The following is a 22,158-nucleotide window of genomic DNA, read 5'->3' on the forward strand; positions in this document are numbered from 1 at the left end:
CTACCAGATATCTAAAAATTCTTTTAACAGCTTGCAAGTGTGATTCCTTAGGACATGCTTGGTATCTAGCACACATACAAACACTGAATACTATATCTGGTCTACTAGCAGTAAGGTAAAGTAATGAGCCTATCATACCTCTGTACAATTTGCAGTCTATATTTTTACCTTTTTCATCTTTGTCAAGCTTGCAACTTGAGCCCATGGGTGTGCTGATTTCCTTTGCATCCTTCATCTTGAATTTTTTCCAACATTTCCTTGATGTATTTGGACTGACTGATGAAGATGCCTTCCTCTGATTGTTTTATTTGTAGCCCAAGGAAGAAGTTGAGCTCACCCATCATGCTCATTTCAAATTCTCCCTGCATAAGCTTGGCAAACTCTTGACAAAGACTATCGTTAGTAGCACCAAAAATTATATCATCCACATAAATTTGCACAAGCAATAAGTCATTTCCTTTTCTTTTAATGAAGAGGGTTTTGTCTACATTTCCTCTCTTAAATTTATTTTCAATTAGAAAATTACTTAATCTTTCATACCATGCCCTAGGAGCTTGCTTAAGTCCATACAATGCTTTATGCAATTTATAAACGTAATCTGGATGTAAGTGGTTTTCAAAGCCTGGAGGTTGTCCTACATAAACTTCCTCCATTATATAACCATTTAAAAATGCACTTTTTACATCCATTTGATAGAGTTTAAAATCCATGAAGCATGCATATGCCAAAAGTAGTCTAATAGCTTCTAATCTAGCAACAGGAGCAAAAGTTTCATCAAAGTCTATTTCTTCCTTCTGATTATAACCTTTGGCAACTAGTCTAGCTTTGTTTCTTATGACTATTCCATCTTCATCTAGTTTATTTCTATACACCCACTTGGTGCCTATAATTGTAACATTAGGGGGTCTTTTCATTAGAGTCCAAACTTCATTTCTTTCAAATTGGTTTAATTCCTCTTGCATAGCATTCATCCAATTATCATCTTTTTCGGCTTCTTCTAGTGATTTAGGTTCTATTTGTGAAACGAAAGCAAGATAATTACTGGTATTTCTTAGAGAGGATCTTGTCCTTACCCCTTGCGAAGGATCACCAAGGATTAGATCCCTTGAATGACCATGTGCATACCTCCATTCCTTAGGAAGATCTTGATTTCTTGATGGAGGTTGATCTTCTTCATCTTGCTGAATTGTATCTTCTTTGATCTCATTCCTCATGTTGTTTGTCTTGTATGGAGAATTCCTTCATTCGGTCTTCAAGTATACCTGCATCACCATCTTCTTCTTTTCTAGAAGAATCTCCGTTAGCTTCATCAAAAACAACATGAATGGATTCTTCAACAACAAGAGTTCTCTTGTTGAAGACCCTGTATGCTCTACTAGATGAGGAATAATCTAAGAAGATCCCCTCATCTGATTTAGCACTAAATTTGCTTAGATTGTCCTTTCCATTATTTAAAATAAAGCACGACAACCGAAAACATGAAAATAGCTTATATTTGGTTTCTTACCTTTTATTAACTCATAAGGTGTTTTCTTCAAGATGGATCTAACTAATGCACGGTTTAAAATGTGACATGCAGTATTTATTGCTTCAGCCCAAAAATATTTTGGTAGATCCGATTCGCACAACATGGTACGAGCCATATCTGCTAGTGTGCGATTCTTCCTTTCTACCACCCCATTTTGTTGGGTGTCCTAGGTGCCGAGAAATTGTGATTGATACCATTTTCGTCACAAAACTTTTCAAAGTGCTGATTTTCAAACTCGGTACCATGATCACTCCTAATTGCTTTTAGTTTAAGATTGAGTTCATTCGAAACTCTATTATGAAACTTGATAAAAGCGGAAAAGGACTCATCTTTATGTGCAAGAAATGAAACCCATGTAAAACGTGAAAAATCATCAACAATTACAAGACTAAATTTCTTACCCCCTAGACTAGCAGTTCTAGTGGGTCCAAACAAATCCATGTGGATTAGTTCTAAAGGTTTTGTTGTTGAGACTATGTTTTTAGACTTGAAAGAGCTTCTCGTTTGTTTCCCTAATTGACATGCAGCACAAATTTTGTTCTTTTCAAAATCTATCTTTGGTAGTCCTTTGACTAGATCTTTTGTAATCAATTTAGAAATTAAATCCATGCTAGCATGTCCTAACCTACGATGCCATAACCAACTAGTCTCATTGACTTTGGGACTCATGGCTACAAGACATTGGCCATTCTTCATGGTGAGATCATCAAGATCAACCATGTAAACATTTCCATGCCTATGTCCTGTGAGTATGATCTCATTGTCAATTGGACTACTAATTATGCATAGTGATGATTCAAATGACACTTTAAATCCCTTGTCACAAAATTGACTTATACTTAATAGATTATGTTTTAGTCCATTAACTAACAATACATTGTCAATAAAAGAGGAGGGTGAAATGGAGATTTTACCAACACCAATGATTTGACCTTTAGCATTGTCTCCAAATGTGACTACTCCTCCTTCTTTTGATTTCAAAGTGACGAAGAGATTCTTGTCACCGGTCATATGCCTTGAGCAACCACTATCAAGATACCACATTCTCCTTTTATTCCCGGCTGCAAGGCATACCTGCAAAATGATCATGTGAAGCTCTTAGGTACCCAAGTTTTCTTGGGTCCTTCGTGGTTAGTGTAGTTGGTTTCCTTAGGCACCCATACTTTAGTTATGTTTTTAGCTTTCACAAATGTACTCTTGTTAGTTTGGATCTTTCTTTGAATACAAGAGTAGGCTTTATGTCCATTCTTTCCGCAATGAAAGCATGTAGGTTTTTCAGTTTTTACATCTTTTGCTTTTACAAAGAAATTCTTTAGATACTTTTGTTGTTTGTTAGTTTTATATCCTAATCCGGCTTTATTAAAAACAGCTCTTTGATTTGAAAGAATAAGATTTAATTTTTCAGAGCTTTGTGTAAATTTTTCAACAATTGGTTTGTATTTATGTACCTCATTCTTAAGATTTAAATTTTCTTTAACTAGTTCTTCCTTATCCTTTTTAAGGGATTCAACATTTTGTGCAAGTGAGGTATTATTATCGAGTAGAGATTTTACTTTTAGATTTAATTCCTTAATTAGTGTTTTTTTCCGTTTTATTTTCAATGCTAAGTTCTAAGTTTCTATTTTCTAGGTCAATGGTGTTAATATTTTTAACGCTCTCCTTCTCAATCAATAGGTTTTCAATATCTTCTTTCAGTTTTTGATTGGAGGCTTTTAACTCTTTATTCTTTGCTCCTAACATACTACAATCACCCATAAGTTCTTGAAAAGCTTCATACAATTCTTCTAAAGTAAAATTTATAGTTGAGTTTTGACATACCTCGTCGTCTTCGAATGCCGAAGCACAAATTGGCGGTCTCTTCCTTCTCTTCCTCGGAGGATGATGAGTCACTATCATCCCATGTTGCCTTCAATGCCTTCTTCTTCTTCTTTCCAAAAAACTTCTTTTGTTGAGGGCATTCGGAACGAATGTGTCCCGGTCTCTTGCAATCATAGCATATGATTGGGTCTCTTTCTTTTTCTTTTTCTTTTTCCCAATCATTTCTCCCTCCAAACTTTTTCCTTGGAAAGGGTTTCTTTTTCCTCATGAATTTTTTAAACTTCCTAACTATTAAACCCAAGTCCTCGTTCTCACTTTCTTCCTCACTCTCACTACTTTCTTCTTCACACATACTCGAAGTAGTCTTGAGTGCAATTGTCTTCTTCTTTGGCAAATCATCTTCATGTTGCTTCATCGTGAGCTCATGCGTCATCAATGAGCCCAAAAGTTGTTCTAGCCCCAAGGTGTTGAGGTCTTTGGCTTCTACGATCGCCGTGACCTTTGCTTCCCATGCTTTCGGCAAAGACCTGAGAATTTTACTTACAAGTTCCGGATTAGTATAAGATTTACCCAAACTCTTTAGACCATTAATTATATCGGTAAAGCGTGTAAACATGCATGTGATGGTTTCATTGGGTTCCATCTTAAACAACTCATATTTGTGAACTAGAATGTTCACTTTGGACTCTTTGACTTGATTTGTACCCTCGTGGGTAACTTCAAGCCTATCCCATATTTTCTTAGCGGAACTACATGTGGAGACTCTATTAAACTCATTTACATCTAGAGCACAAAATAATGAGTTCATGGCTCTTGAATTGAGTTGAGCCATCCTATCATCATTCTCATCCCAATCCTCCTCAGGTTTGGGAACTTGAATGCCATTAACCATGTGTGATGGTTCTTGTGGTCCCTTGACTATAACCCTCCACAAGGCATAGTCTTGTGCTTGAATGAAGATTCTCATTCTAGTCTTCCAATAGGTATAATTTGTCCCATTGAAGAGTGGAGGTCTATTGGTTGCTTGCCCCTCAGCAGGAACATTGTTAAAGGGTGTTGCCATCTAGATCTTTGGCTAAGACGGTTAGGTCTTTCAAGAAATACACAGAGCACCTGCTCTGATACCACTTGTTGCCCAGAGATGGTCACCCAAGAGGGGGGGTGAATTGGATGTTTTAAAACTTTTGTCTAATTAAAAAATAAAACACACAAATGTATGAGCTAAAGCTAAAATAAAGCTATGAAGACAAACAATCGCAAACACAAGCTTTTATAGTGGTTCGGAGCCTCCACTGCTCCTACATCCACTCCCTAAAGCACCTTTGGAAATTTCCACTATAATCCACGATTACAGTACGATAGTTTTGCGAGTTCACTACCCAACTCGTTGTTTTACACCGGGCTAACAACAAACCCTATAACCCCCAATTTCACTTAGGCTTGGGACGCCTTTCCCTTGTTCCAAGTCCCTTGACTGGAACAAGCACCACAATGAAAGGTTTTACAAAGGATTGAAAAGCTCTAAATAAGCAAATATGACAATGATAAACAATAGAACCCGGAAGAATCCTTTTGCCGTTGGAAGCGTGGGAAATGATGATTCTTCCGATGTGGATCGCGTAGGCTTGAGTATGAGCTTTGAATCCCGAGTGGAAGAGAGTGGTTGAGCTTGAAATCACTTGGGAAGCTTGAAAGCACTTGATTTTTTCACTTGAATGCACTCACTCCCTTGAACTTCTCTCTCTTGCTTCTCTCTTAAATGATCTAGCTTTGGGTTGGTGAAGAGTTGTTGAGAAGCACTTAAGAGGTCCCTTTTATAGCCCAAAAAGCAAATATAGCCGTTAGAGATAAAGTAAAAGAGATTTGAAATTCAAACCAAACCTGCAAAAGTTGTCAGTCGCGTCCCAGGCGCTCCGGAGACGTCTCCGCTTCAACGCGAGACGTCTCGGCTGTATAAATTTACTTTTCACTTTGTTTGGGGTCGACTCGGCACTTTACGGGGACGACTCTGGAATTGTATCGTTTGAATCCTTGTTTTTTCTGTTTTTCTGAGAGGGTCGTCTCTGTACTTTACGGGACGTCTCGGCTTGTTTGCACTTTTTGCATGGGGACGACTCCGCTGCCTTGGGGACGACTCCGCTGTTATAACTCCGAAAAACATGTCTTCTGGAATTCTCTGAGAGAGTCGACTCCGCTCTTTCAGGGGACGTCTCCGCTGCCTTATCACCGAAAATGACATCCTCTGGAAAATCCTGAGAGAGCCGACTCCGCTACCTCGGGGACGACTCGGGAAGTCTGCTTTTTACTTGCGGGGACGACTCCGCGTACGGTGGGGACGTCTCGCGCATATCTCTTGAAAACTGCCTTTCTGCCGCCACTGAGAGAGTCGACTCCGCTACTGAGAGAGTCGACTCCGCTATCGCGGGGACGACTCGGCAGGTGCCGGGGACGTCTCCAGACGTGCCAGTTCTTCATGTTTGTGCCAGAGACGTCTCTGAGACAACCCAGAGATGTCTCGGCTGTCCCTGAACTTTTTCTTTCATCTCAAAAATTCTTCAATAAGTCCTTAAAAAATCATGGAAACTTGCCTAGACATTTCTTAACAATATTCTTAATAAAATACATGAAATCCTCAATTAAATTGTTAAGATAAATGTAATTATACTCTAGTGTTTTGTATTCATCAAAATCCATTAGGGGGTCAACAACTCTTAAAATTTTTACTATAATCTCTCTGATTACAGTGTGGCCGTTTTTCGAGCTCACAACCCAACTCGTTGTTTTTTGGGATCACATCAAACCCAATCAGTTTTTACAAGATCACCAACCAAAATGTTAACCCATTTGTTTTTCGGGATCACAAACAATCCAATCAATTTTCACTGCTTCACCAACCAAAATTTTTATACGTTTGTTTTTCAGGCTCACAAACAATCCAGTCGATTTTCATAGTTTTACCAAGCAAAACCTTTACACGTTTGTTTTTCGGGCTTGCAAACAACTCAGTTGGTTTTCACAGGTTCACCAACCAAAATCTTTATCCTTATTGAATCCCCTGATACAACAATTTTTAATTCAGGTTTGAAGAACCTTTACTAATTTCAGAAACAATTGATACTGTTACAACTGAGTTAAAGCAAAGAAATAAATATTGTAACTAAGTAAATAAAGCTTCAAAGTAAATGAAATAATAAATGAGGATCAGAAGCTTTGAAGATAGTTGTTGGCTGCAGCTGAAAGTCTTGATTGCACAATAGCAACTTCCTGTTGAATATCCCAACTGATTTCCTTACAGAATGAATTTTCTCTTTTACAGCTCTTTTGTGAGGATTTAATGTTTGGAAGCTTGGATTCTTTGTTTTTGAATTTTCTCTCTTGTTCCTCTCCTTCTGCTTCTTGTTTCTCTTGATGTTTCTGTGAATTTATTAACTTCATACTGACCAGAAAGTACAAACTAGCCGTTAGACCAAAAAGCTATCCGTTGGCACCCAGCAAAAATATTGTTGAAAGTAGCCGTTGGAGCTGTCAGGGTAACAAGGATCGTCCCTCCAAGTTCAGAGATCATCTCATGTGCTGAAAGGGACGGCTCACCAAGCATAGGAGTCGACTCTTTCCTTCAATCCACACAAAATTTTTGCACTAGCCTCAAAGGGTCGACTCTTCAATGTTGGGGGTCGACTTATGTAGATAATGGTTCGACAGTCATTTTTCTTTATTTTTCTTAAACAACACAAGGGTCGACTCCTTAAACATAAGGGTAGGCTCACTTAGTTTACAGACAGAATTTTTAGGATTCTTGATTTTGTTTTGCTTGATTCTTTAGAGTTTGTAGGTGCAATTTTCATCTTAAAATTTAAACCTTCACATTTAAGCCAATGTCATTAGAGTACACATTTAACTCAATTATTTTTGTGATCATCAAAATCCATCTTTTAGTGTTAACAATTATAAATATAATATTATACTTATTGACATTTCTTACTTTTATCATTTCTTTACTTGTAGTGTACCTATATTTGCAAAATTATTTTCATATAATTTTCAAAATTTATGTAAACAACTAAAATAAATTATATTGTTATTAGAGTTGGACTATAATGATAATTAGGGGTGCAAATGGGTCAGGTCGGGTTGGGTCATGAGTGACCCTGACCCAACCTAGTTCCTTATTCGGGTCCTAATTTTAGATCTAAACCCAACGTAATAGAAGATCAGGTTGGATCGGGTTGGGTCCACCGCTACAGTTTTTGACTCAACGGGTCATTCGGGTCAGGTCGGGTCCATGTATAACCCGGACCCAATCCAAAAAATTCAGATCTGGTTCGGATCCAGGTCGGGTCTGGTTTGGGTCAACCAATCCATGGCTTCAGAACTTACTTGCACCCCTGTGGGCTGCGGCCTGTGGGACCAAATAAATTACAGATTTAGGTCGGGTCGGGTCGGGACAAGTCATATGATTGAAAATCCAAAATTATCCAAATTTTAAATGGGTTGGGTCGGGTTGGGGCTGAATCCAGTAAACCCAGACCCAACCTAGAAAGTGGAGCAGGTCCAATTTTAGGACTCGACCCGGCCCCACGAGTCTTCTAAAATGGGTCGGGTCGGGTCTAAGCGAGTCGGCTTGTATCGGGTCACGGGTCAACCCAACCCATTTGCAGCCTTACCGACAATATTGGTGGAAATATTTCTTATTCCTTTCCAAACCAAAGCATTGGTTTATATATAAGTACAAAGGACGACAAAAATGGTAAGTCTAGTTGTGACAACTATGAAATATTTACAAACATAATCAAAGGAGAATATTCAAAGATAGCACTACTGATTATGGTTTAAGTTGACCCTTGATTGTTGAGATTCACCTGAATGTCGAAATCATAGCTTGATTCTATTCTTGGTTCCTAGAGATATTGTTGATAGAAAATTAGGGGATAATATTCAAAGATAGCACTCTGATTATGGCAGATTATGGCTTAAGTTGACCCCTGATTGCTAAGATTATAGTTGACCCTCGGTTGCCAAGGTCATGGCTAGATTCTATCCTGGATTTCTAAATTCTGTCGACACTCCCCCTCAAATCGATGCTAGGAAGGTAAAAGCATCAATTTGCAACTAGCAAATTATATCGACTTCTAGTTATAGCCTTGGTAAATATATCTAGAGTTTGATGTTCAGAGCAAACATGAGATAAAATAATAGTACCTTCTTGCAGAAGTTTCCTTATATAATAGCAATCCACTTCTACGTTCTTAGTACATTTATGAAAAACAGGATTGTTGGCTATCTGAATTGTACTGACATTATCAGCATAAAGTCTTGTGAAAGTTTTCAAGTGTACCCTAAGGTTGGCAAGTAATCTATGAATCCAGATAATTTCAGAGCATGCTATAGACATAGAACGATATTCCACCTTAGTAGCTGATTTGGAAACATGATCCTGCTTCTTACACTCCCAAAATATTAAAGATTCCCCTAAGACCATACACTAAACAACAGTGGAGCGACGAAAATCTGGGCATCTAGCCCAATCAACATCAACAAACTTAGTGAAAGTGAGGATGAGGAAGGAGATAAGAGTCCATGCCCTGCCCATGAGTGCATTTAGGGTTACGAAGTACCCGATGAAGTGCAGCCAAATGAAGTTGATAGGGGTTGGACACAAATTGTCTCAGGATGTGGACAGTGGAGGATATATCTGGCCTTGTCATGGTGAGATATACCAAGATTCCAACCAAGCATCAATAATATGTTGTGTGAGATTAGGATTTTCCATCGTCCTTTTTGTATTTGACATTCATTCCATGGGGGTAAAAACAACTTTGTCATTAATCATGTGTGCTTCACAAATGACATCCTTTGTGTACTTGGTTTGGCTCAGTGTTGACCCTTTAGAAGTTGACGAAACTTCAAGGCCCAAGAAATAAGTTAATGCTCCAAGGTCCTTCATTTGAAAAGTAATTGTTTAAGGCCAAAATACCTGTATCATCACTGTCAGTGATAATTATATCGTCGACATGAAGCAATAAAATGATCAAGTCAGCTGAAGAGCTGTGAATAAACATTGAGCAGTCGTATGGACTTTCGTGAAAACTTGCACTGAATATGGTAGTCTGAAATTTCTCAAACCAATCTCGGAGAGCTTGTTTTAATCCATACAAAGATTTACGAAGTTGACCAATATGATCAGGATGGGGTAATTGATAACCAGCTAGGGGCTTCATGTATATTGTTTCCTTAGGATCCCCATGAAGAAAAGTGTTCTTAACATCATCCATTTGGTGTAATGGCCAATGATGAACAGTAGCAAGTGCCAGAACTTCGTAATCAATTCCATATTGCTACTCATACATCCCTGCTCAATGAGTCTTGCATGGTACCTATCATGTGTCCCATCTGCCTTTAGCTTAATTGAATACGCCCATTTGCTGCCAATAATTTGTCCATTTAGGGTGGTGAACAAAGATCCCAACTATGATTTTCGTCAAGTTCCAGTAGTTCCTCGTCCATAGTTTTCCTCGAACACTTGTTCTGTTGCTTGTTTATAGGAGGAAGGAATAGGTGTATTGTGTAAAGTAGCAAATAACGTTGATGACTTGCCATATCTTTTAAGTGAGTAACCATGCCTCAGGAGGTAGTTCACAAGAAATATTGGGTTCAACTTCAAGGACTGGTTGGGGGAAGGCATAGGTACGACATCCCTGCTCTGCTCATTATTTTAAAGAGATAATATTTTTTTCTTATTGGAATTAATATTTTTTGAATTATTATAATTATGATATTATACTTAATGACATTTCTTAGTTGTATCATCTCTTTACTTATAGTGTACTTGTTTATTCAAAACTATTTTCATATATAATTAGTATTTTTTATTAGAGTTGGACTATACTAACATTATTGGTGGAAACATTTATTATTCCTTTCCTAACCCAAGAATGGGTTTATATATAAGTACAAAGAATAACAAAATGAGAAGTGTGGCTATACAAAAGTGGTAACTATGGTTGTACAAAAATGGGAACTTCGGTTGCGATAGCATTGCTGATTATGGCTGACTATAGCTTAAGTTGATCCTTGATTGCTGAGATTATAGTTGACACTTGATTGCCAAGATCATGGCTTGATTCTATCTTGATTCCTACATTTCGTTGATCAATATATACATTATGTTAACTCATTGAGAATAAAGTTAGTGATTTAAAATCATTGATACACCATCCAAGTTGAAAATCCAAATCATCGAACATGCTCTATACTAAAAGCATTCCTAGAAATCAAAGTATATATTTTAGTGGTCTTCTAGAAGCCAAGATTCGTATATTTTATTGGTCTTCATATAATTTGAGTAGATTTAAATTCATTGGATTTTGATGATTAGACTATAATAAAATAATACATCATGCTATTAAAACCATCTATATTGGTATCCACTTGATGATTATATCAAAGACCACCAAAGCATATTTTGAATTTAGGATTCTAGGCTTTTTTTTTTTTGAGAGGAAAATTGCAATGCATTTTTTTAAGTGTAGATCATGTTCAATGTTTTTTAGCTTAACTTTGGATAGTCCATCTTTGATTTTGAATTGTTCACTTCTTTTTCTAGGAGTTAAGGTGTGTGGTCTAACTATTTTTATTATATTATATTCTTTAACTTTTTGTTGCTATTATATACATATATGAATAGCTAAAATATTTACCTTTATTTTTATTTAAACTTAGCTTGTGATAAATTTATGCTGGAGGGTTTTTTTTTACAAGCGTTATTTTGCTGTAGGCTAGTTGATATTATAAATTATATTGATTGTGTGGGATCACAAATTTTAAGCAAGCTAGTACTGGTTTTTGAAGTCCATTTTTCAAAATATTATCATTGTTATTCACTTATATCTTTTTAAAATAAAATTACTCATCAAAAATAAAATATTATTTTTTAGATTGAAATTTTCTGCATCGAATTTCTCTGAAAAGTAATTATACAATCAAAAACTAATAGCTTTCATTCAATGAAAAGTGAAAGAAAATAGTATTATTTATTTTACTGTTATTTTTTGTTGTTAAAACACTATTATAGTAGTAGTTATCTTAATATATAAATGATGGATGTTATAATCATTATAATGGTTAATGATGCTTTTAGTAGGGTGAGTTAACCGGATAATGCGATTTTAAAACCTTGATCTATATTATAATACATAATAATACTTTCACTCAAGATGGGGTGGGAGGCAAGCCCCAATTCACAATATTCTCTCTCTATATTTTTTGTGAATATATCATATAAATCATAAAAGTGCTGCTCTGTTTCCCCATGCGAAGCCACAATGGCCCTTGAAATGACCAAAACTCCACAAGTTGTCTCTTGGGGAAGCTGCTAAAAGAAATTTGCACTTCAGGAGAACTTCACAAAATTTGGGGATGGATTCTTGGAAACATATCTGGTTCGCACTGATTCTTTGTTGTTATACTCAGATTTGTCAGTCATTCAATCAATTCACAGCTCCATCTTTGACTTTAGTTTGATTTCACCAATCTTGATCAATATTCCTTGCTATCTCAAAATCTATTGTAATTGTCGTGTTCATGCTTGGTTTGCCTTGTCAAAATCCATCTTAGCCATCATTCAAGTTTCTCTAGAGCAAGCCGATAGCTTATTGTTTCTAGCTCCAGGGTAGAATTCCTTGATCTACTTACTTCCATAACTTAGTCCTTAAGATTCATTTTTAATGTTAGACCTTTCATCATCAATGTCGAGGAATAATAATCCCACATCAAATAGGTTCATCCATCTAAATACTTGGGTTATTAGATAGGATCTTAACATGGTATCAACAGAGCCCACCGATCCTTCTTACCTATCAAATTCTCCATGCTCCTACTTACTAATCTATGTATTGTCTCTAGTTATATGATATAATTTGGGTTAGAGTGTCGAACACCGATACATATACTTTTAATTTGAATAAGTCATAGCTTCATGGAACATTGTTACTGGTCTTGCTTTGTAAAGTATCATTCAGCACAAATAATCAATTCATGATTCATAGCATGAACTGCAGGCAGCGGTTGGCAGCCAATTATGGGACACAGCTTTTGCTGTTCAAGCAATCATTTCTACTGGCCTTTCTGAAGAATTTGGCCCTACTCTTAAGAAAGCGCATGAATACATAAAAAACTCACAGGTCTACTCTCAGTTTATTAGTTCTTATTCTGATGCGTCAGTCACACTCATGCCACCTTTGTGTACTTGACCTATTTCTAACTTGTTTTAAAGATTCTTGAGGAGTATCCAGGTGATCTCAAGTCATCGTACCGGGATAGATCAAAAGGCTCATGGCCCTTCTCGATGGCAGATCAAGGATGGATGGTTTCAGATACCACAGCAGAAGCATTATTGGTAGCCATTTTAGTGCCCTCATTTATTATTCTCTAGTTAAGATAGTGATATTCTTCTATCTTCTGCAGGCTCTACTCTTATTGTCACAAATGTCTCCAGCACTTGTTGGCGATTCAGTAGATGTGAAACGACTTTATGATGCTGCGGACATCCTTCTTTGCCAGCAGGTAACTCATGTCTGGCCTCTAGAAAACCAAATTTGAGTAGCTCTCCTTCAAGTGCATCACTTATTAAAGCTTCTACACCATTGATCTAATAAGGTAAAGCATGCATTTCTGAATATATATAATTGAACTGATGAGTCTTCTAAACATTAATGTCATAGAATTAAGGTGCATTCGACCAAGGATAGTTTGCGTAATCTATATAGTTATACTGGATTTTCTACTTCCATCCTGTTTATAACATATCTACGACTTTTGTATTGTTGGAGTTGAATGTTGGTGGAAAAATAATAATTTCTACATTATTTGCTTGATTTCCTACAAGCAAAATACTAGCCAAAAGAAAAAACCTTGTTGGATGTGATCAAATAATGCAACTCATTATTTTATAACCTCTTATTGTTTATAAGAAAGAACATCAGTGATATGTTTCTTGATGACTTATAACAATTAGCATATTTGTCCAAATGCAAATAATCAGAATAAGCATTAAAGGGAATCTATCACAGTATTGTACCTTGTTGAAATAAATTTTGTTTTTATTGTGTAAAAAGAGATTTAATTTGTGATAAACTTCATGTACAACATTTATTCTCAGCTGCTAGGTGCAAAATTTTACAATAGAGGATCTAAGTATACTTACATAATACACAAGTTACCTACCTTACCTTGCTATCTAGATATGATGTAGGCTTGTCGGTTCGACATGGTTCTATAAAACTTGTTGGGTCCATCCAGTCTAGCAAATGCACGCACACCTGACTAAGTCGTATATAATACATTCTAGTATGGGATTAATTTTTATAAATCTAACCTGACCTTGACCTAGAATCGATTAGAACCCAATAGTTTCCCCAGTATATCATGTGTAATTTTACTCCTATACACATCACTTTTTTTATAAATTTTATTAATTATAATTTTTGAAGCTATGTCACAAATAAGTTATTTTGAGGATATGAAGGGGTTTCAGCTAACCAAGTAATGGTATTCGCTTGGGACATAACCCTGATCCAAACCTAATGAGTGCCAATTATGTTACAGAACTTAATACACACGAACTTGACTTGTAAATAGAGTTGTATGTTCTCTCCTACCCTAACTTGGTCTCAACCTGATACCTCGATTAGTGAGTTTTAGAGAAAGTTTAGGCCCAGACCTTCCATAGGTCTGAGTTTAGATTGAGATGTACCCTAACTCAAGCCAACCTGATATCATTTCCTAGCTATCACATAGGAATTATCTTTTATTAACAATTTCAGTAAACTCACATGTAATTTTAAGGTCTTTCCTCTTCTGTTACATTAGCAAATTCAATAGCTATTAAATATTGTTTTCCTTGTTGTAGGAGAAAAGTGGTGGTTATGCAAGTTTTGAACGAATAAGAGCCTCTCCTTGGTTGCAGGTCCGTGCTCTTAAATGCATATTCCTTTACTATTGCTAGTTCTTTCTGTATTGTTCCCCTATGGAGTTATATTTTGAACCTAAAAGATGCCAACCTCTTGTCTATGTGCATGGTTAAGAGTTAAGTATTGCATATAATATTTATGCTGATCAAGGACCAACAAGCATTCGTACCTCACTTTGTCTATGTGTGTTTACGTGTATGTCTATGTGAGAGTTAGAATGCTATTGTATGATAGTTATTGTTACTAGTGTTGTAGTGGTATAAAACTATATTATTATTCATCCTAAATAAGTTGGACTACACTCTTGACATTAAAGCTTAGCTAAAAGATTTAATGATTTCAATATTAATGATTTTGAAAACTTAGTTCCTAGCAGACCTGCTGATTTTTGGTTTTGGAAGTTCAATTGAGTCTTTATACCTTGCTCAAATAAAAAGAAATTATGATGAAATGAAAAAATAATGGAGAGCACTGCACAAGCAGAGCATATACTTTAGCATATATATTAGCATATAACCACGATTCATGCAGTACAGTTTTTCCTCCTTTTCTAACTATTTTTGAAATATAATATTGGAATGCAATGAATTATAGTAAATAGAAAGCTTTTTGTTGGTACAATAAATAGCAAACTTCAATAGTTAAATTTCTATTGTACTTTAAGCAATGAACTTTAAATAATGGCTGAGTAGAACTTTCGGCATCAGTACTAGCATCATTGATATATACCAGCTTTAACATGGTAAACGGAAAACTCTGTATAAGGGCCTCTATGTACAAACGTCAGTCACTAATACCATCCCTACATGATATGTGGGGTATGGTTTTTTCAATTTTCAAAAAATATAGTATTAATACTAATTGCACAAAAAATATATTATTTTGAGAAATAATGAACCATATTAAATAAGAACTTATAAGCTGAGCCTCATTGAGTATTAATATTGTTCATTATCGATATGCCAATACTTATTGCACATTAAGCTCATTGAGCATATCACAAATTCTATATCATAATATAGACATGACTATAACAATTTAATATGGTATTTGCTTTCATATTCGTAAGTGTTTTTGACCAATAATAATAATACTCATATTATTAGTATCATTTCACATCAAGCTTGATCTTATTTCATGCTATTTATAATAGATTTTTAATATTAATGTAATGACATACTTCCACTATACAAAATTCAAATGCTATATGCATATCTATTGATATAGTAAAATATACAAGAATAAGATCATGATCCAACCTACATATAGTAAGAAATAGAAAAGAATTTCATCTAGAGGATATTTAAATACAATATAGCGAGGTCATTAGTGGTTGTACTTTTACTTTTAAGTAAGATCATGATCATAAAAATACAAAATATAGGCATTCTAAATTATCGATGATAGAGAAAGGAGGTAGCTAGGTACAGTTCATAGTTTGGACCCTCATAGTATAATGGGGGTTCTAGTTTTAGGGCCTCCAAGGTGAATCTGGGCTACAGAGGATCTAGGTAGTGAGAGGTAGTTGACAGGGGTGCTAGTCGGATAGCGTCCACATTTGAGACTTTTAATAGCATGAAGAGAAAGAAGAGCAGAGGTTTACCAATTAGGGCACTTTATTCATGACTTGAATTCATATGTCTACCCTAGCAAGGACTCAAAGTAGTAGAGAATTGATTTGATGTTGCAAAAGAAGAAGAAAAAGGACATATAGAGAGCAATTGCAAAGTCATTCCGCTTGACCCACATACCTACAAATGTTGCCTCCAACACCGACTACTGCAGCATGATTTGTTCCATCCAGAAAGCTTGTCAAGGTATCGATCCTCCAAGATCGAAGGATATATATAGCAAGATTTAATGAGGACAAGAAGGAACTAGAGGAATGGATTAACCTTTCAAAGCAAATGGCCCACATATAAGTTGACTATGATGTGTGATGGTTGTATTAGGCCTATTAGGAGAAGAATCATCAATGTTTTGACATATTGTAATAAGAAGATATCCTTCTAGAAGTCAATACATCCAACAAAGTGCATGATGCCTGGTACATCTTGAGCTTGATGGAGAAAGTTATTGATCAGATAGGAGAGAAGCATGTCATGCAAGTGCTTATAAATAATTGATCATTGTACAAGGCCACCAGAGATATTCTAATGATTAGGACGTCACGTATTGTTTAGACCCCATATGCAGCCCACCATCATATGAAGTCTGTGAGTTCATCAGAACCTTAATTTTTTCCTCTTTACAACTAGTGTTAAAAATACCCAAAAGAAATTAAGTTAAAAAAAAATTGTGAAGCCATTGTTACTGGACATAGTTGAATTTGACCCTACAAAGTCAAGAGTCAAAGGCAATGGAAGAAAATCCAAATTCATTGAAATATTGTGACCAGATGCAATGTAGATAAGGAGCTAGTTGAGGAAACCACCAAATTCATTTAAAGAATGTGACCAGATGCAAGGGAGATAAGAAGCTAGTCAAGGAAAGAACCATTTCCAGCAAGAGGAGTTCCAACAAAGGGATCACTAAGATCTCAGTCTTTCCTAACTATTTGCTCAACTCTATTAGGAAAGATAAACACATAGTATTATACAAGTTCAAATTCTTGTACAGAATTATAAAGCAAACATGAATGGAAGTGTTCCCAACATGAATTGCAGGTAATGTATGCTAGTTACGTAAAATATAAAAGCGCAACGAATCAAAGTGAGTTTTAAAGAAGGAAATTTGAATAAGAAAAGAAACGGTGTTGTGTTGAAGGAACACACTCTAGTTAGTTGAATGAAATGCGCAAATTATGTGCTATGTTTTACACAAAATAAAACTAATATTTACACATACTGCCCATTGCATTCCCTCATTTTTAACTCTTGGTTTTTATTCACATTGAAAAACTTACTCTAAATCTTAGCCATGTGTGAGATGACAATCAATTTATTGTTGAGGAAGTATGCAAGTCATCCGGTAAATGATTGTGATGGAGCACATGATCAAGCCGCTACATACTTGGTGTTACCTATTTCCTCGAATGCTAGTCAAGAAACCTTACGCGTGACATATATAATGCACAAACTTAGTTTAGATTATACTACGAAACTTAAGTCTTTTGGTTTTCTTTTTATTTTGTTTGCTGGAATATGCTTCCAAATTTCATAATCTTCTATTTACAGATACTGAATCCTGACGAAAATATGGCAAACCTTATACTTGAAATTCCGTAAGCTTCTATCAAAATTTTTCGTGAATTATTTTCTCAAATCTTTCCTTGTGCTATAAAATTTTTAGGGATATGTTTCCCCAAAGTCTTGCTTACAAATACACAATCTTCATGTTGCAGATACGTTGAATGCACTGCATCCGCAGTTAAGGCTCTATCAGTTTTTAAGAAATTGTACCCTGACTATCGCAAACAAGATATAGAAACATGCATCACAAGAGCTGCAAATGCCATTGAAAAGATGCAAAATCCTGATGGATCCTGGTTTGCTTCCTTATTTCCTATTTTCCATGGGCATTTCATTTCCATATTATATTATTATTATTATTACTCTTTGTATCTGCATTAATCTTTGTGAGATATTGTGTCATGTTTCCAATGGTTTGTCTAACTTCGGGAAAAGTGACATGGATATTTTCCAACAGGTATGGTCGTTGGGGCATCTGCTTCACCTATGCCACATGGTTTGGGATAAAGGGGTTGGTAGCTGCAGGGAGGTCCTATGACAATAACTATTACATCCGTAAAGCTTGTGACTTTCTGTTGTCAAAACAGTTAGCTTCAGGTGGTTGGGGTGAGAGCTATCTATCATGTTGTAACAAGGTAAAGCTTTCAAAAGGTCTATATGAATCTTTTTTCCATTGTTTTTTTTTTTTTTGATATAAATCTTTTTTTCCCTTTTCTGAGGTTTCATATAATTGAGCTATTATTATTAGCCCACTTGTCTTTCTTTTTTATATCTGTAGGACTTTACAACCTTAAAAGGAATCTTATATATACAATATATATACATATATACATATAATTCCCGTTTTATGTGGCTCATCAAATGTTAATTTTTCTTGCAACACATAAGTCGGAATTTCGATTTACAAGACGACGTGAACAAAAGTGCAAATCATTATTGTAACAATCCAATATCTCATCCAAAAAGGCTAGCCTAAACATTTTATTTGGTTCCTTGGTCTGGTATAAGTACCCTAGATATACCTAGTGTGTCGCTGATGTGAGACTAAACACATGCCCGAATGGATTCTCGTATACTCCCTTCGTTTAAGCTCTGATATCCTTGACAGGTTGAAAGTCTAAATCTTTTCAACTCTAATCACAAGCACCATGATTGGCCCATAGTCAGCCCCAATAGGCTAGAGCAACATTATCCCTTAGTCCACATAGGCCATGGGCCACGTCTGCTCTGATACCATTTGTACAACCCAGGACCTCATCCAGAAAGACTAGCTGTAGGGTATTATTTAGCTTTCTTGGTCCGATATAAATGCCTAAGATCTACCTATTGCATAGCTAATATGAGACTAAATACATGCCCATACGGATTCTCACAATTATCTTTCTTCATCCTCTTATATGATCATGTGTTATGTTGTACATTGGAAAGTGTCTAGGATCAATACATCCGACATTCGCATATAACAACATCTCTAGTATTGTAATCTTTCCGCTTCTAGGATGCATATTCATTATCATTATCTTTATTTTTTGCAAGCAATGCGTCCTTCATATCCTTTCCTATTTTCTATCTTTGTTTTTTTTTGGGATCGCTGCTAGCTTCCTAATGTAGCATTTATCTAATGAGCTAATAGATTGAAGATCAGAAATCAGCTAGCAATCGGCAATCAACAAATTCCATTTTGGGTTTCACCCAAATACTAGATCTTAGCATTCTTTTACTCATTTGGAAAGATCTTATTAGTGTTCCTTGGATTATCCATCTTGGCCAAATTCAAATGTTTCAGAGTCAAAAATTGGTTAGAAGGTACAAGAAAAATATAGAGATGGATTTATTATAATGTTTAGGTTTATTCTTGTCAAGAAGTTTCATTTCAGGGTCCTAGATAAAATAGGATCCTGTTAATTCTGCAATTTAGAATAGATCAGGTTTAGTATTATTGGAGGTGTAGACAAGCTTCCACTAGAAGAGCTTTTGGTAGTTTATTGAGGACTTTGATTTTATTGACCATCTAGTGTAGACTTTGCATATGTCTTTTCTTATTCCTCTTTTCTCCTCATATTTTGATTTCTTTTTCATTGTAGCATCACTTAATGGCCCTTCACATTTACTAATGTGATGGAATTAATTTGAGTTATCTCATGAAGAGGTATTGATTTAATCTAGAAGAGTATCCAGCTTATAAGAAATTTATTTTCCTTTCCAAAGATTTAACCCCCTTTCTAAATTTTCTCCTACCTATGAAGATTCTAAAAAGTTGCTTCACTTCGAATTTTCATATAAAGATGAAACTTAGTTATGCTAACATCGATTGATCTATTTTATTTCAACCTTCATCATCGATCATTTGGAATTTACACAAGAATGATATAGAGAAGGATTTGTTGAAGTTCGCGACAACTCAAATAGAAGTAAAGCTTATGTCAAGCGCCACCCTTTCTTTTACCACCGATGATAGTTTAGGATTTTCATCCTATTCTAGAGTTGAAAGTACTTCTTCCTCCATAAAAGAGGATGGGGGAATGAGAACGCCATTGGAATTGTGTTAGGTTTGTGGTAGATCACCATTGAGGTACTAAGCAGTTATGAGGCAAGACATGATATAAATAGTTAGAACTGAGGGTAGCTATGGATATATTTTTGGTTTTCTTCATTCCAAAAATTTAAATAGTTATAAAGCAAGAAGTGATCCAAATTGTTAGAACTAAGGGTTGCTTTGACTTCTTTTTTTCGGTTTTCTTCATACCTAAAATTTTGTTCTCATTCAAGACCCTGAAGCTCTTAAGGGTGTCATTGGTGTGAGGAAAGGAGCCTGATTGTTATGGAGATTGGAATGATTATAGATTTAGAATATAAAATTTTGTTATTCTTTAGGTCTTTCTAGGTATTCCGATCCTTTAGGCTTACTCTCTTTTATTGGGATATAATTCGAGTTATGTGCTTGAGTCATTTGAGCCCCTGTTTGGGGGAGCTTTTGGAGGGCCAAAAAGCATTTTCTGGCCCTCCAAAAGTACTTTTAGATAAAAAATAGTGTTTGGTAAAATTTTCGGAAAGCTATTTCAGCTTTTGCGGAAAGCTGAAAACAGCTTTTGGGGAGAAGCTCCAATTTGGAGCTTTCCGAAAACGCTGTTTTTAGTTTTATCGGAAAGCTATTTTTTGGACCAAAATGCCCCCATTTAAATCTCACTTTTTTTCTTCAAAACCCTCATCCCATCTCTTCCTCTCTCACCCATCCCCTCCCTCTCCCTCTCTATCTTCTTCTTCCTCTCAACACCGCCGTGGGCAGCCACCATGTTGGCCACCACCCATGGCCGACGACCCCTCTATATTTTAATGAAATAAAATAATAAATAAATAAATAAATAAAATAAATAAATAAAAAGAAAAATAATGAGTGAGTGGCAAATAATCTGATCTAAATAAATAAATAAATAAAAATATTAGTACTTATTTAACCAATTTTATCACCTAGCTAGAAAATTTCTTAGAGAGATAAATGATTATTAGAAGAATGAAAATTAATTTACACTAATAATTATAATATTTTATATATTTATTATTGTATTATACTATAAATATAATATTATATTACATTATATCATAATACATTGATATGTTACATTAAATAATTTAATATTATATTAAATTATTATTCTATAATACATAATGTTATAGTACTATATTATAATAATATTACATTACATTACATTAATATTATACTATATCATATATTTATATATTAATACATATTACATTTTATTATGCTCTGTTGTATAATATTGGTAATGTCCTTTATGGTCATTTTGCCACACAAAAGTACTTTCTCAGTTTGTTTACCAAACACATGTTAAAGTGCTACAGCACTTTAGAAATATAGTTGCCAAACAGCAAATAGCTTCTTATAAATGCTCTACTTCCAACAGCTCTACTTCCAAAAGCTCTACTACTAACAGCTCCCCCAAACAGAGAGCCTGATTGTTATGGAGATTGGGATGATTATAGATTTAGAATATAAAATTTTGTTATTCTTTAAGTCTTTCTAGGTATTCCGATCCTTTAGGCTTACTCACTTTTATTGGGATATAATTCGAGTTATGTGCTTGAGTCATTTGAGTTTTATAGCTATACATGGATGTGATTATTGGAATTTTTTCACAAGGAAGAACTGCAACATATAGGAAGTAATTTTTTATCATAAATGAATTATTTAGCCAAGGAAACTGAACATTTGGACTCACCCTACTTTATATTATAATTTCTTTTGATTTATTTGTATTTGAGATGTAAATTTGACTACAATTCCTTCCACTTTTTCTATAGAAATGGAAGTTCAATTGTTAGCTACTTTATCATTCTTGCTATGAATGATTTAGTGCTAATGCTCAAGGTGTGCCTTCTTTATTGTTTTATTAAATGAGTGCAAAAATGACACCGTATATGGGCTAAAGATATGGTTCAAATATAGGTAGATCTGACAAATAAATTGCTTTTGCTGCTTTTTGCATATCCTCCACATACAAGAATGCATTAATAAAACTAACGTAGGCTGGGCTAAGTAAAGATGTGTCTTTTGAGTGATATATGTTTGCTTAGTGCAACTAAAGATTAAAGATAAATTCAGACATCTATACTACAAGACACATTGAACGAATAC

At 35.2% G+C, this 22,158-nt stretch overlaps 1 protein-coding gene across 1 annotated transcript in view; it reads left to right on the forward strand.

The window, feature by feature from the left end:
• LOC103695874 (cycloartenol Synthase-like) overlaps window positions 1-22,158 on the forward strand; it is a 72,713-nt gene that overhangs the window by 49,564 nt on the left and 991 nt on the right. Inside the window, exons 9-15 of the mRNA XM_026800692.2 lie at window positions 12,403-12,525; window positions 12,618-12,740; window positions 12,809-12,907; window positions 14,253-14,309; window positions 17,490-17,536; window positions 17,657-17,800; window positions 17,962-18,139. Coding sequence (XP_026656493.2) covers window positions 12,403-12,525; window positions 12,618-12,740; window positions 12,809-12,907; window positions 14,253-14,309; window positions 17,490-17,536; window positions 17,657-17,800; window positions 17,962-18,139 — 771 coding nt within the window. The remainder of the gene's footprint in view (window positions 1-12,402; window positions 12,526-12,617; window positions 12,741-12,808; window positions 12,908-14,252; window positions 14,310-17,489; window positions 17,537-17,656; window positions 17,801-17,961; window positions 18,140-22,158) is intronic.

This window comes from Phoenix dactylifera, unplaced genomic scaffold (genome assembly GCF_009389715.1).
Source record: "Phoenix dactylifera cultivar Barhee BC4 unplaced genomic scaffold, palm_55x_up_171113_PBpolish2nd_filt_p 000319F, whole genome shotgun sequence".
NCBI classification, from domain to species: Eukaryota; Viridiplantae; Streptophyta; class Magnoliopsida; order Arecales; family Arecaceae; genus Phoenix; species Phoenix dactylifera.